General features: G+C 41.6%; 1 protein-coding gene across 3 annotated transcripts in view; it reads left to right on the top strand.

The window, feature by feature from the left end:
- Positions 1 to 16,407, top strand: part of RPAP3 (RNA polymerase II associated protein 3) — a 196,896-nt gene extending 180,489 nt beyond the window's left edge. For 2 of the 3 annotated variants that reach the window (XM_029616263.1, XM_029616264.1), the window contains exons 16-17: positions 12,502 to 12,602; positions 15,729 to 16,407. In XM_029616263.1, coding sequence (XP_029472123.1) covers positions 12,502 to 12,602; positions 15,729 to 15,814 — 187 coding nt within the window. In that variant the 3' untranslated portion in view covers positions 15,815 to 16,407. The remainder of the gene's footprint in view (positions 1 to 12,501; positions 12,603 to 15,728) is intronic. The other variant, XM_029616265.1, reaches the window with a different exon arrangement.

Here is a 16,407-nt window from a genome sequence, read left to right as displayed (position 1 = left end):
GTCTGTCTGAGGGCATGTGCACAGGTCATTTTTCTGGTTTAAAGTCAGTCTCTTAACAATCTCAGTAATTATAACAAAAAAAATGACCCCTTAAACATTCTGGTATTTCAGTTAACTTTAGTGCTGAGCTGCCCGGTGAGTCTCTTCGTAACCCCCCAACCAAGTCCTCCTCCATGTCAGGATTAGATGAGCTGGCTGCGCTACCTCTTTCTCCCCCACGCTTCTCTGCCTCATTTGTCTGGCTCTCCTTCATTTATAGCACCTGCTAGCCTATTAGTGCATTTCTGCTGAGTTATTATGACTCCGATCCTTTCCTCAGATTCCACCAGAATTCAGAGCCAGGGTGTCTAGGGAAATGTAGTCCAATTAAGACTCCATCTTGATTTCTATATACATTCTTAAAAAGAAAAAAAAAACACCCTGCTTTATACTTCTATGCACCATTTCTCAAACTGTCTTTTGCAGAGAAACCAATACAGATACCCCTAAATCATCACAATCCCCAAATAAAGTTATACAGCTAATCATAACTGCGTAACTTTAAACCTAACTGGCTATTTTTGAATATTGATGATTAGGTTTAAAGTTATTCGGCTATGGTTAGCAAGATAACTTTAGACTTAACTAGCTACATTCAAAAGAAATAGCCGGTTAAATGACAATCTGCAGGGTTTAAAAGAAAAAAAAATAAAAAGAGAGATCACAGGCTTTAGTGCCTTATTAGAAGTCCCCGCATTCTGCCCCCGAGCTCCCAAACGATCGATCCTGTGGGGCCGAGCCCACACCCTCCCCCTCCTTATCCATTAAATTAAAAAAAAAAATGGTGCCAGTCTCCCTTGCCTTCTGTTCCCCACCTGCTCCCAGGTCAGTCAGTTTCTTTGAAAAAAAATTGCTTCCAGGGCCCCCTTCCATCCCCAACCCTTACCTTTCCACCCTCCTGTTTCATTCTGACTGAAAATTTTTCAGCCCAAATCGCAATAGCAGCACACCACAAATCAGGCCAGTGCTTCTGCAGTTGATATGCTTTCAGTGTAGCTCTTCTAGCAATGCCAATTAAGCCAGGGAAATATTCAGAACTAGCCATTTAAATGGATAACTTGTGAATTATCCATCAAAATGACTTTGAATATTAACCTCACAGTAATTAGCAAATTTTATAGCAGCTTTCCTTTTGTTTCTGCTAGACCAGTTCGTACATATGGGATTTCTCCTCCCCACAGTTGACAGAGACAGAGGACACACCTCTTTTATGACTTCATTCTGGACTATAAGGGAGTTGTGGCCCCAGGCCGTTGCCAGTATTCTGTCTCCTGCAACTGTGGACATGTGAGAACTGGTCATACAAACTCTTAGAGCCTAGATTCTTTGGTACTGATCTCCAGTGTCTTATCCGCATTAAGGATAGTGGGTTCCTGCCCAAAGTATACCGAAGGAGGGGACCCCATCCTTCAGGAAATAAGGAAGCCTCAGAAGTCATTCCCGTTACACAGCGTCTTAAGGCATCTGGTACTTACGGAAGGCAATAACCCTCATGGGGACTTAAAGGGGGTAGGGCTATGAGTAAAATATACCCACTACCCCCAGAGGAGGGAAACAATCTCCTTAAGATACTCCAGGAGGATGTCTTGGTCTGAACTGTAATACGAAGAACAACAATAACTGTAGAGGGGAAAAACAACCCTAGAAATAGGAAGATAGAATGCATTTTAAAGCAGACTTTTTGTATAAACTCCATGGTTTCACAGGCATCCATTTGTGGAGGTTATGTGGCCTGAGCAGTCTTACATTGGATCTGGCAGCTTCCAAAGACCACAAACAGTGCAGCTGGAGTCCGCCATAACATTCTTTGGTAAGGATTTTCTCCCGGGCACTGATCTCTGGAGTGGCAGCCAGGAGACTTCTATAGATGCACAACTGGGCAATAGATTCAGCATCCAAAACATATCTTTGCAAGTTACCTTTTAAATGGGGCTTATTCTTTGGTGAAGACCTAAAGAAGCTGGTTAAAGATTTGAGGGACCCTTATTTGACTTTTTCTTAAGATGCTCACTTTTCGACCAGTACCCTCCTTCCTACCCAAAATGGTTTCCTCATTTCACATAATCAGTAGGTGTCATTCCCACCATTTAGAAGCAGTGAGTATTGGAGCAAAGATACTAACCTAAATCTGCTAGAGGAACCTGAAAGTGATGAACGCCTTTAGAAAAACAGATAAATTGTTTCTTTTGTTTGCCAGTCCCTAGAAGGAGGAGGTAGCTTCCAAGGCTACCTTAGCTAGGTAGATGAAGGAAACAATAGCTTTGGCCTACCTTCTTGGGTGAGCAGGCAGGTACAGCTGCGCTCCACTCCTACTTCACAAAAGTGCAGGCATCATCATGGGCGGAGGCATCGTCAGTCTCCCTGGAATAAATCTGTAAGGCAGCCACATTATCATCCTTATGTACCTTTGTGAAATACTATAGCCTGCATGTACGGGTCAAAGCCGAAATGGCCTTTGGGGTGGGAATCCTTAAGACAGCCCTTTCTTCCTCCCTCCCCGGTAAGGCACAGCATAGCTAAATCCCATGCGTAAGGACTGGTCTAGCAGGAAGGAAAGGAAGGCGAAATTTATTCTTACCTGATGATTGTCTTTCCTTGAGTCCTGCTAGACCAGTCCAGGACCCATCCAGGAACCCAGAGCTAGTAAAACCACAGTATTGATATCTACAGAATTGACCTCTTCTTTCACTCAGGGAATGGCCTTGCGGACCCTGATATTGGATTGAATTATTTTTGTTAGGGGGCTGGTTTTATCTGTGCTCTGGCAGAAGCCTACTGCCAGTGGCATGGTGCCAGACCTCCCTTATAGCCCAGAGTAAGATCATAAGAGAGATGTGTCCTCTGTCTCCGTCAGCTGTGGGGAGGAGAAATCCCATGTATAAGGACTGATCTAACAGGACTTGAGGAAAGAAAATTATCAGTTAAAAAATATTTTTTTTGTGCAACTGGGTACTAACTACTACTGCTATTAAACATTTACATAGTACTACAAGCTATGTATAGCGGTGTATAGAAACACATAAAAGACGGTCCCTGCTCTATGGAGCTTATATTCTAGTCAAGACAGATAGACAAATGTGTTTTTGGAACCAGGTTTGCAAGTAAAAGTCTTACCGGGTGGGTTAATTAGCTGACAGAGACCAACTTACTAACTAAATAAATGGGAAATGCTGCAGGAAGTGCTGACTCTCCCCCACTAAAAACCTATAAAAGAAACACAGGAAGCAGGGGTGAGTGAGGTGAAGGGAGACTGGAATTCACAGTAAACCAGATTTTATTTTCTCTTGTACTATGCTAAAATCACAGATAAGCCACCCAAATATTCAATATTAACCAAACCGAAACTTAGAAATCTAATGAATTTAAAACTCAGTAGCCATCAGAATTAATAAGTATCCTCTTGCTCATTATTCAATGGCAATGGTTTCCTTTCCCACCATGTGAGTGCTGCATCTGCAGGTGGTCTCTTATGAATATTTTGCTTTTTTATATTCTTATCTCAAAACAAAAGTCATGAATCTGCAAATTTATTTGCCATAGATTTTAAGTTTTGCACAAGCTTTATAAAATGGCAAATTTGTCACATCAGGATCAGTTTGCAAATACTCTGTAGAATTCCATAAGCAGTTTACAGTATTTCACCTTTTTTGCATGTTTCATTGTAAAGTTTCCCATTGAATTCTAGTGTAAAAAATCTTGCTGAAGTAGATATTTTCTTCAGAATATATGTGATGGTAATTAATGCAAAATTTGCCTGTTTTAATTTTGCTGTAGAAAAATGTGCACATTTCTAGTATTTTGTGTTCCTCATTGCCACTGCCATAGTACCTAAGGGGGGTCATTTACTAAAGCTTTTCTCCCATTTTGTCTATGAAGAAAATGTTTAGAAAACCACCCTCCTCATTTTTCTTGTTACTTTTTTCTCAGTTAAAGCATGAGTCAAAGATAGCCACACATCTGAACAGTAGTACCTCTACAGTAAATTATAAATCGCTGTTTTCAAAAGTCTGGCATACTGCAGCCAAACAGTCCCAAGGGACTCAGCTGATCATTATGGCTACCCCAGCCTCAAATTCCAGCATCACACATCAGCTTCTTTCTGTCCATCACTGTCCTATCAGCACCAAAAGGGTTGACAATGACATGGAAAACAGGATCTAGTACATCTGACACACACCAAGCTCTTTTAAGATAGCAATTTATTGCTTATTTAAAATTATTATAGAGCAACACCCACTTGCACAACAGTAATTTCTAAAAAAAAAAAAAAAATTGCTAACTGTTCTTGTTTTTAAGGGGGCCATTTTGACAAAATGGTCTTATGATGTATCAGTCCATTAGTTTTGATTGAGCTGCCAAAATGTCAGCTATTAAGCACTGCTGATTATGGGGCAGAGTCATTAAAGCTAGTTATCAGCATGCACACTAAATAGCATGCTAGTCAGTAATGATTTACCATGGGCAGGCCTGCAAATCGGGTAATGATGATTTCATTAGCTCTCATTCCCCTATGCACAAAGAATCCGTGACTTAGTGAATTGGTGTGCTAAAAAGAAATGTTACCATATTATGCTACAGGTATAAAATCACAATTCAGGCAAGATTTCATACATACGATCCAGAAACCTGAACATATGTACAAGACAAAATGAATTAGCATAAAAAATGTGAAAATCTTTGCATTACCCTGATTGCATAATTCAGTCTAATTGGCTATGCATCTTATTTTCAAAATGCTAATCTTTTTAAAACATTTCTTACAAGACTATCTCTGTTTAAATGTTTGACTTTCCCTATGTACATTATATTATAAAATAATTAAAACTGCATTCTGGTACCATATATACACAATTAATTTGTAATGATGTTATATTTGTATGTCCCATTTACATTAATAGATTTCTTTTTAATTTCTGATACTCGTAACTGTGCTAGAAGTATTGTGCCACAAATCAGAAGATACATATACAGAATACATCTAGAACATTTGTGTGCAATATAAAATGCAGATCTTGTTCATATATCAATTGAGGTTATATTCTAATTAAAATCCTTTGTTCAACTATGCGTCCAAGAAAACACACTTGGTCTGAATCAAACTATTTATCTAGAGACAGCTGTGTTCTGGGTTTCCATTTAAAATAAAAGCTCAACAACATGGGCAACTATGACCTGCCCCAGTATCCCCTTCCATTCAGCCCCATACCACCTTTATTCACCCCAGACCTGCTGCTTCTGTCATGTGGTGAGTATGCATAAATCAGATGCTCTGTAAGTCATTAGATAACTTCAGTAATAACAATAAGATTTATCAAGTTTATTCTGCCTGCGAGTGGCCGTAAACTACAATTATTTGTGATGTGATCAGTTTTGGTGGTAACCATCATACTTTGGATTCTGTTTGAATTTTCACTTGTGGAGGAGATGTGCACACTGGCCTGTTGATGTTCTAAAGCGATTTAAGGATCACCAAATCTTTCTTGGGAGATCGAAACTATACAGAACCTTTTTAGGATCCTTGATGAGGTCTTTATTCGGAACATAGCATATTTCACAGTGCACATCCTCATTCAACAAAGGGATCCCTTGCTTACAGAAGACCTGCCAAAAAAAATAGTAGGATCCTTACTATGAATATATCCACTGAATATGGAGGGCCTGTCCCATGCAAAAGATGATGTGCTTTCCAAATATCCAGAACTATTTACCAATGATCAAGACCTTGCACTAGAATTACAACTGAGAGACTGTTTACTGGAAAAACAAGGGCTGCAGTTTTACAATATCTATAACATATATAGCACCTACTGGATCCATGCATTCTGCCAATTGACTGTCTGTTATGGGACTTACTGAGCAGTCTCTACTCTTCTCAGTCTCACCCTCTCTAGGACCAGCTAGGTGGCCTCCTCCTGGTGTGGCTGAACCTAATTCATTCCCAGCTGACCATGCACTGCTTCACCTACCAAACAGGCATATCTAATGGCAATATTAGCCCTCCTGCTGCTTTCTCCACTTGGAGTTGTCGGATTGGGGAAGGGGGCCTCTCTCCTCCTATCCCCACAGATTTGGGTCCTGCTGATCACTGTTGACAGCCACCCCTAGCCCCCTTGGTTTGAGTACCCTGCTACAGACATGATGCAGTCAGAGACTTGCCTCAGAACCAGTAATAATGCAACCTTGTCACTTAAGCCCAAAATTTGCTTTTAGTGCATCCTTGGTTTTAAACCTTGCAGTGCCATTAAATGGCACCTGTTCCTGCACAAGAATGAGTGCCCATGATGCACACCATCCACTCCCATTACCATGACAAGTCTGCAAGGTTACGCAAAGAGGCCATTCCGAACCCATTGTTCCTAATGTTACTGCTGCAGATCTCCGCCTCCAAGTTCTCTACAGAGACATGATTATTGGTGGCCTTTTATAAATCAGTAAGTGCTGAAGAGATTCTGGTTGACAGTCAGGACCTCAGGCAGCATTTAAATGTGGTGAATTGGTATCATGTGAAAGAGGACTGGTTGCAGTGTCATAAGTACTATAAAATGCTTTCTGCCTGATGGTGAGAAATGCCCTATTATTTTGTATTGGTTATGTCACTAGGTGCTCTGCTGCCTTCCTCTATGTATACTTGATCCTCAGGGATTATTAAGCATCACCTTCTGCTGCACACATTCAGAGAGCTGTGTTACAGATTGAGCATTACTTACATTGTTGTGGATGGGGAGATAAGGGATTCTGAAATGCTGCATGAAACCAGTGAGGAGGATGTCCACAGCATGCCTCCTCTGATAGGTGGATAGCCAAAGGATCATCATCTTTACACAAACTGGGGATGGGGCTTTCCGATAAACCAGGGCTTTGTTTAGATTGAGTAGAAGACTTGTATGAGTGGCTGGCAGTGCAAGTATAGCAGATATACTTACATTTGCTGTTCCTGTTTGTAACCAGGATCAGTCCAGGCAAGTGGATTTATGCATCCCTACCAGCAGATGGAGGCAGAGAACAAAACTTTGGAGCACTACTTCATAACCGAGAGAGCCACCTGCAGTCCCTCAGTATTTCTCTGTCTCCAACAGATGGTAGAGTTGCAAAGCTGCAGTCTGGAGTATTAAAAAAAAAAAAGGTTTAGGAGATGTTGGCTCCCTGAGTGCTAGGGTTCCTTCATGGGTCATCCCTCGGGTTGAGCAGGGTGAGCAACGGGGTTGGAGATCCCTGTTCTGACTCAGACCTTGCTGTCAGGGGATGGTGAAACTCAGGGGTCCTTGTTCCCTCACCCCCTCTGGGTTCCTGGCACCCTTAGCGCTTGGCCTCCTTCAGAAGCAAGGAAGTATTTGAATTTTCTTCCCTTCCCTGGCCCTGTTTGTGAGTGGCTGTAAGTTTTAAGTTGTTTGGGAAAAAAAAAAAAAGAGCTGCTTCCAGGCAGAAGAGGAGCAGGGCTGAGGTAGTCAAGCAGCTGGATTTCTCTGCCGGGAGGCAGGTAAGGGTGCGGGGGGGGGGGGGTGCCAAATTCATTCCTCAGTCGGGCTGTTTTCAGCACCAACAGCTCCATTTTCTCCTTGCGTTGGCAGGGGCTATTTTTAGGCGTGATTGCGCCTAAAAATATTATCCTGATTGCTTTATATAATATTATCCTGATTGCTTTATATAACTTTATTGTTAAAACTAACATGTACATTTGTATATATTTGTATATATTTGTATATATTTCTCGTATTATTATATATATCATCATCGTATTATTATATATTTCTCGTATTATTATATATTTCATCGTATTATCAGTACATTTGTATATATTTCTCGTATTATCATCCCCTGCCCTATTATCCGCTACCTGTTAATGTTATTATTGTAAAGCTTGTTGCTAAGTTATTATTATTATTATTATTATTATTATTATTATTATTATTGTTGTTGTTGTTGTAAAGCTTGTTGCTAAGTTATGTTACATTGTGAACCGAGGTTATGTTTTGCAAACGTGCCTCGGTATATAAGAAACCCTTAAATAAATAAATAAATAAACAGCATACTGCCTCCTGCGCAGCGTGGCAGTTTGCTGCAGCTCGAAACTGGCTCCCCTTAATTTGTCCGGTTTTAAAGGGAATGTGTCTTTTGGGGGGGGGAGGCTGGGACCTCTGGGGGAGGGGGGGCGGCAGGAACACGAAGTCGGCTGGACCAGTTCTGGAGGCCTCGAATTGGGGTCAGAGGATCCGGTGGCCATTTTGTCAGCACACGTTGGGAGCCAGGCTGCTGTGGCAGAGCCTAGGAACTCCCCTCCCATACTGTTTCCCGCAGATCAGGACCCTGATGGTACCAGGAAAAGGGAAGAAGCACAGGGGACCCGGACCCTTCTTTGGATCTGGAAGTTTTTTCCGCAGATTTTGTCCTTCTGCTCCATAAGGCCTATTTGGCCAGAAAGGGAGCAGGGACCAAGAGGCTTTTGCCCAGGAAGTCCCAGTCAGCTAAGAAGCCTTGGGATCGGGGGCATGCAGAATCCGGAGGGATCCTGTGAGCTTTGGGTCTGTCGGGGCCGTGGTAGAAGAAGACTATTCAGAGGAGACAGATGATCTGGATCAGATGCAGGGAGGGCCGGTGCATCCGGACGCGGATCCTGTTGGTACGTTAGCGCTTTGGGGGATCCAATGCAGGATCTGGACGAGGTTCTGATCACGGACCGTGAAAACCCTTGAATGGTTCGGCTGTTCCATAGAGATGAGCTGGGCCCGCTAATTCCCCAGGTGCTGGAGGAGCTGGGGATTAAGGTCACTCAGGAGGATTCGGATAATGAAGGGGTAAGCCCGGTCCTAGAGGGATTATGGGGACACCCCCCCCCCCCCCCAAGGCTTTTCTGTTGCCTAAGAAGGAGAAGAAGCTGGTGGATCAGGAGTGGGAATCCCCCAAAGTGGATTTGAAGGTGGCCAGGGCTATGGCTAAATTATCTCTCTTGCCGGAACAGACGGAGCCGTAGAAGAGTCCCAAGGTGGATGCGGTAGTGACCGCAGTTACCAAGAAGACGACCATCCCAGTGGCAGGTTCAGCCACACTGAATGATGTCCAGGATCAGAAACTGGAAATTTTACTTAAAATGCTGAGGTGTCGGCCTTGGATCTGCGTGCAGCGGTGTGCAGAAGCTTGATACAAAGAGCCTGCATGTGCTGGGTGCAGAAGGTGCATGATAAGCAGTCAAGATTGGCAGCTGAGGCGGCTCAAGCTACCCACTTGGAAGTGGAAGTGGCTTATATATCGGATGCCCTGTATGACATGATCTGGACCTCCATTAGAAACATGGTCTCTGCAGTGGCGGTGACAATGAGATGACAGTAGTGTATATCAACCAGCAGGGTGGAACGAAAAGTCATCTAGTAGCGCTGCAGGTGTAAGAACTATTTGTTTGGGCAGAGAAACATCTGGCAAGAATAGCTGCTTCCCATGTAGCTGGAGTGGACAACGTGCAGGCAGACTTCCTCAGCAGACAGCATCTGGTTTCAGGGGAGTGGGAGTTGTAAGCGGAGGCCTTTTTCTTGATTCAGGCCAGGTTGGGCAGACCAGCAGTGGACCTATTGGTGACTTCAGGAAATGCAAAGATGGATCGGTTTTTCAGTCAAAGAAAGGAGGTTGGATCAGAGGGCATTGACGCTCTCATTCAGCGGTGGCCGACATCTGCTGCTGTATGTTTCCACCATGGTCTCTCAGAGGTCGAATGCTGCAGTGCATCAAGCTTCATCCAGGCAGGGTGATTCTGGTGGTACCCAAGTGGCCACACCGGCCATGGTTTGCGGACCTTCTTTGTCTAGTGGTGGACTGTACTGTTTGCTTGGCCCATCTGTCAAGGCTGTTGCAGCAGGGGCCCGTATTTTCCGACCAGGAGGATTGCTTCTGTCTAGCGGCTTGGCTTTTGAGAGTTAGCAGCTCCGCTTGAAGGGGTATTCTGAGCCTGTGGTTGCGACTTTGCTTCAGGCAAGGAGACCTTCCACGTCATTGGCTTACGTCTGAGTGTGGAGAGTGTTTGAATCATGGTGTTTGCAGAATAGGGTGCAGCCTTTGAATGTAGACATTCTGCAGATTCTGGCCTTTTTGCAAAGCAGCTTGCTAAGGATTTGGCCTATAATTCCCTTTGGGATCAGGAGGCAGCTTTAGGGGTCCCTTCAAGGTAGGATACAAGGAAGACCATTGGCATCTCATCCAGATGTGGTTCATTTCTTCAAGGGACAAAACATCTTCATCCTCTGGTCCAGAAGATTTGACAAGCATGGAATCTGAATTTGGTTCTTCGGGTACTGTATGGTCCTCCCTTTGAACCAGTTAGAAGGGCTTCTTTAAAGGGAATTAACCCTGACAGCTGTTTTCCTGGTGACTGTCTGTTCAGCTAGAAGGATTTCTGAACTGCAAGCATTGTTGTGTAGGGATCCTTTCCTGTGTTTTTCAGAGGATGGGGTTTCTCTATGTACAGTTCCTTCCTTTTTGCCTAAGGTGGTGTCCTCTTTTCACCTTAACCAGGTTGTCGAGCTACCGGCCTTTCCAGACTTGGTAGCCAATGCTTTGATGGCAAGGGAGCTTCACTTATTGGATGTGCATCAGATTCTTTTGCTATATCTTATGGTGGTGAATGTCTTTCAGAGATCTGATCATCAGTTTGTCCTGTTCAGTGGTGCAAGGAAGGGTAATAAGGCTTCCAAGGGCACTATTGCACGATGGTTGAAGGAGACAATAGCTTTGGCTTACATCTGTAAAGGCCGCTCAATGACGGAGGGGTTGAGAGCACATTCCACTTGGGCGCAAGCAACCTCGTGGGTATTGAGAGTTCAGTTACTTTCTCCGCAGGAGATTTGTCAAGCAGTGACGTGGTCATCTCTTCACACTTTTACCAGACATTACCGATTGGATGTGTGAGCACCAGAAGAAATGACGTTTGGGAAAAATGCGTTGTGCATGGGTCTTTTGAGCTCCCACCCAGAATAGAAGTGCTTGGGTACATCCGCTTGTGTGGACTGATCTGGGGTACGAACAGGAAAGGAAAATTGGTTCTTACCTGCTAATTTTTCGTTCCTGAAGTACCACGGATCAGTCCAGAGACCTGTCACCATTTTTCAAAAGACTTCCTTGCTTCTGGATGTTGCTGAGCTGGTGTATGATATACTCAGATTAATGAAAATTGTACATAGTTTGGTATATGCTTTGTGTTAAGGAGACCTAGTTTTCAGGGGGCTCCAACATGTAAGTCTCTGTTCGCCCAAGGTTTATTGGGGTTTGTTAAGTTATACATCTTGGCTTAGGTACAGGTCAATATTGAGGGACAGCAGGTGGCACTCTCGGTTTTGTAGCAGTGCCTAAAAGTTTTGTTCTCTGCCTCCATGTGCTGGTAGGGATGCATGAACTCACTTGTCTGGACTGATCCTTGGTACTTCAGAAACAAAAATTAGCAGGTAAGAACCAATTTCCCTGTAAACCTGTTGAATTGGCAACAAACATCCAGCATTATGACTGCAGATCAAATTTTGCTTGTGGATGTGCTGGCCTGCCAAAATGATCAGCTCTTTCAGCATGCTCTTCTTACAGTTGTAATTGTGGAAGCTGAACATGTGAGATGCAGTCTTCTGGCTTACATTTGACCCCCACCATATCATCTGCACATGCCTGTGCCAGATCCAGCTGCTTCTTGCCAGGTTGATCTGTGCACTGCCTCCCCAGGGTCAGGACTCTCTCAATGGTAGGTCCTTGTTACGCTGCCAAGATCGGTCTGCACCAGTCGCTTCTCCACCCTACAGGCAGTCATGGTTGCTAGTCCTGGAGATTCAGCCACCTGCTAGTTTGTCTACCAAAAGAGGCTGTAACCTGAATTGTAGGCTGGCAGTGAGCACTCCTGCTGTCTTTCATCATGCCACAGCTTCTACCCCATTGTACTAAGATCATAATGGAGTCAGTCATGCTGGCCACCTTTATATTGTGAGTTCTGTGCATTTATACTGACATGAAGGCCAGGAGAGTGAGTGATCCAAATGTCGTCCTTGTACCTTTTCCCAAGAGAACACCAAACATCTGTGCTCCCTTGCAATCTCCCAGTCCCTCGATGAAAAGGTTCTCACCATGAGATTGGGTTATACAGGCAGCTGGGAAGTGGGTCTCTTCATGGGAGGGGAAAGAAGGGCCAGGGGCACAGCCCCATGTTATAGGCAGCCATGCAACTTGGTCTACTACCTCTTACATCTGCTAGTCTGATCGTTCAATTCATGTGTTTCCAGTGAACAGAACTTTTATTTATTTGCTCACTTTTCTATTCCAGCTTTCCAAAATAACTCAGAACCTTAATGTAGTCATACAGAGAGTTGGTTGGGACTATTGTTCCTATTTTGTTTTTCAACTGCTTGCATTATAAATGTTTTGATAGCATGGTTGCTGGGAAAATGAAGAAGATATATTTGCTTTCTTCTAAAGGTGAAAGTTGATGTCTCTTTAATATTTTAGGAGACAGGAATCACCTCTTATCCTTGAAATCCTTCAAAGGCTGTCTGAACTCAAAAGATTTGATATGGTAGTAATGTTTATGTCAGAGTCTGAAAAGAAAAGTAAGTAACAAATATGCATTTATGGTCTTTATGGTGACATGTAACGGTGGAATGAGCACAAACTAAATGAATGTCAGCTAAGTATGACAAGACTTTATTTCTTATGTGCAATTATCAGCTGCTTTGCAAATGGCTGCTATTTTTAATAATCTAGTACTTATCGTCTTTACCATAATGAAAGACTATCATCTCCTTCTGTCCCATAATTGTACTGGGACAATCAGACACCTGTTAGAAAGACATCATGTTGCTGAGTTTTCAATTCATCAACTTTATTTTCACTAACACCATGATACTGTGCTTCTAATATGAGTACCACTATTGAAATGTAAGTACTGGTGGTCACTTTCTGATTGAAACAAAAGTACAGGGGAATCAATCTGTCTAACAAATAGAACACTTTTATTATATATCATAAATCAATTTTGAAACATATTTTCACAAAATCAAATTTTAAAGTAATAGAACTGGTATTCAAAGACCCTCACAGCCCTCAAACCACAGAGTATTAAACACGAGCCTATTTACTTAAAAAATATATTTCAACCATACCATACAGCCACACCAGTCTCACAACATCCTCATTCACACCTCAATAAAAACCCAAAAATGGTATTTGTTACAATAAGGACTACATGAAAACACCCTCAAGTTCAGCCTTTTGTGAAATTGTAAAAACCTTTTTAAAAATAATGTTGATGTATATGTATATTCTTTGTTAACAAATCCTCCTGATGAAGCTGTTTCAGCGAAACTGGCTTCTGTAGGGGTACATTTGAGAAAATGTATATACATTGTATCTATGGTGTGAGGGTGGAGTATACATTGTTTCTATCTTCTGAAGTGGGTTATCACAGTATAAGTTGAGAAGTTACATGTTTGATTTTTTGGAGTCCTTATAAACTCCAAAATGGTATTTTGGGTTTTGTTTTATTTAGGTGTGAATGTGGATATTGTGAGATTGATATTGGATATTGGATATTGTATACCAGTTCTATTACTTTAAAAGTTTAAGATTTTGTGAAAAATGTTTCAAAATTGATTTATGATATATAATAAAAGTGTTCTATTTGTTAGATAAATTGATTCCCTTGCACTTTTGTTTTGGTTTCACAATTTTGGGGAATTGTGTTCTTCAGTACCTTCATTATTTTACTGCCTATGCAGTTACCACTTTCTGACTGAACATAAACATTAGTACTTTTTCCAAATGTATCATGTGTCACATTTTTAACAAACATTCACATGAAAATTGCATTGGCATAGTTTATTCTGTGATGCAAGACCAGACAGCATTATACCTGATAAATCACATAGCTGCAGGATCCTTAAATAATCCTAAATTGTAGAAATAGGATTCATTTTTGTGCTCCAGGTTTCACAGAACTGTGTTATTGTCTGCCTCTGGGTTATATTTTCTAAGGTTTGTACCTTAATTTTATAATCTAATTCTGAAGTAGAATTCTGCAAATATAGGTTTTTACATAGAAACATGACAGCAGAAAAAGACCATATGGTCCATCCAGTCTGCCCATCCGTCCAATTAATTTAATATTATAATGCTCATCGTCTCCTTAGAATCCCCTGTATTTATTCCATGTTTCCTTGAATTCAAATACTATTTTGTCTCTACCACTTCCACTGGGAGAATGTTCCATACATCCACCACCCTCTTTGTAAATAAATGTTGCCTAAAATTACTCCTGAGACAACCCCTTTTCATCCTCCTCTCGTTCTAGAGCCTCTTTTCCACTGAAAAAGTCTCACCTCCTGTGCATGAAAACCTTTGTGATATTTGAATGTCTCTATCATAACTCTCCCCATCTCACCTTTTTTCTAGGGTATACATGTTTAGATCTTTAAATCTATCCTCATATGCTTTAGAACAAAGACCACTGACCATTTTAGTAGCCTCCTCTGGATAGACTCCATCTTGTTTTATACCCTTTTGAAGGTGTGATCTCCAGCATTGTACATAGTATTTTAATGGTGGTCTCACCAGGGACCTATTCAGGGGCAGTATCACCTCTGTTTTTCTGCTGACCAGTTTTTCTTATGCTTATAAAGTGTTCTTAGGGGGAAATTTTGTGACTTTTGTGTGGTACCAGTACAAGAGATTTAAATGTAATGCAGTCATATGTATGCAAGCTGCATGAACAGAAGATAATACCCAAATATATTGTTCTTCCTTTTAGTAATTCTTTTTAGTATGCTTTGAAAGCAAAAATCACATTTTGATGACTATGATTTTTCATGTTCTTTCTGGTAGTTGTATGATTGCAGTGTTTTTCACATAAAAACCATTGAACTTTACTTGCATATAATTTAGACACCGATCTTTAAATGATATCAGGATGATGCAATATTGGCGCATCCTTAACGCGCGCCAATCCACCTCTTCCGGGCGCCCGATTTAATATTTAAATCAGGTGCCATGGTAAAAAGGAGGCGCTAGGGGAAATTGCATGCCCCTAAGCGCCTCCTCGGCAGTGGGTGCCCGGGAGAGAGGTGTCTATCAGCCGGTTAGGAAAATGACGCTCAATTTTAGAGCGTCCCTTTTCCTAACCTGACCACCGGCACCATTTTCAACATTTTTTTTAAATTTTTTTGGGGGGAACATTTCTAATTTTTTAGTTCGTCCAACTTAATATCGCCCTGATATTTTCTGCTTTTTTGTTCACTTTTTGAGCTCAGGGCAGGCATTCATTTTGGCAAGTAAAAATGTGCTCATCAGGCACACATTTTTTTTTTTTTACATCGGGAGGAATAGATAATAGCCTCATCAACATGCATTTATAAGTGATGAGTGCTATTACCTACGCACGCAATTGGTCACTCATTTTGGACGTGCTAACCCCCGTTTTGCATTGGGGGCTGTGGACGCATGTCCAGTCGCACATTGAGCCGTGCGCTGTGGCCAGAGCATGGTATTGCATCAGCCTGTATGTTTATAGCAGTGCCAACATAAAACCACAAATATTAACCTAATAATCATCTTATAAAAGTAACTGACATTTCTACATAAGTACTGTCTGTTCTTTATATTTGTTTAAAAGTAAATGTCTTTTTTGATGTTACCAGAAAAAAATACATTTACAAATTAACTTGGTTTTCTCTTTTCTATAGCTGTACATGCCTTGTTTGATCATCTAGAGACATCAGGATACAAAAACAGCTCACTTGAAGATCTGAAGAAAAAATATGGCTTTTGAATTGGCGTTTTTTGTTGATCATAATTTCACCAGATATCTGCCCTGACACTTCACCATGCAGATTTGTTTTCAACAATCGATTGTCCTTCCAAAAAATGATGGTGGAGATCTGTGAAAACAAAAGAAGCCATACTGTACTCACTGAATTTGGCAAATGGATGGCACGTATCCAAAATGACAGTAGACTTTCTTTTTCCATATTTCAATCATTGAGTGGCTTGAAGTTGTAAAATATTCAAAAATAAAATTCTGTATTTATAATTGTGTTAATTTTTAATAACAATATCATTATGAAGTGGGACTAAAATATGTAAATAGGAGCAGTCAGTGTTGCATCTGAAAAAGGGCCCTCTTCAGTCTTGAAAGCTCATGTGCAGCATCATTGAATAATTCTTAACTTGGTCCAGTAAAAGGTATCGCGAGCAAAGAAATGAGTAGCATTTAGTCTATTTCTTGAAAATTCCATCTGGCTTAGGCATCCACAATAGGGATGTGAATCGTTTTTTGACTATTTAAAACAATCGTCAGATATATTTTAAATCGTCAAAAATCGTTAAGAGTCGCGATACAATAGAAATTCCCCCGATTTATCA

The sequence above is a fragment of the Rhinatrema bivittatum genome, chromosome 9 (assembly GCF_901001135.1).
Source record: "Rhinatrema bivittatum chromosome 9, aRhiBiv1.1, whole genome shotgun sequence".
NCBI lineage: Eukaryota > Metazoa > Chordata > Amphibia > Gymnophiona > Rhinatrematidae > Rhinatrema > Rhinatrema bivittatum.
This window is presented reverse-complemented; position numbering and strand designations above follow the sequence as displayed.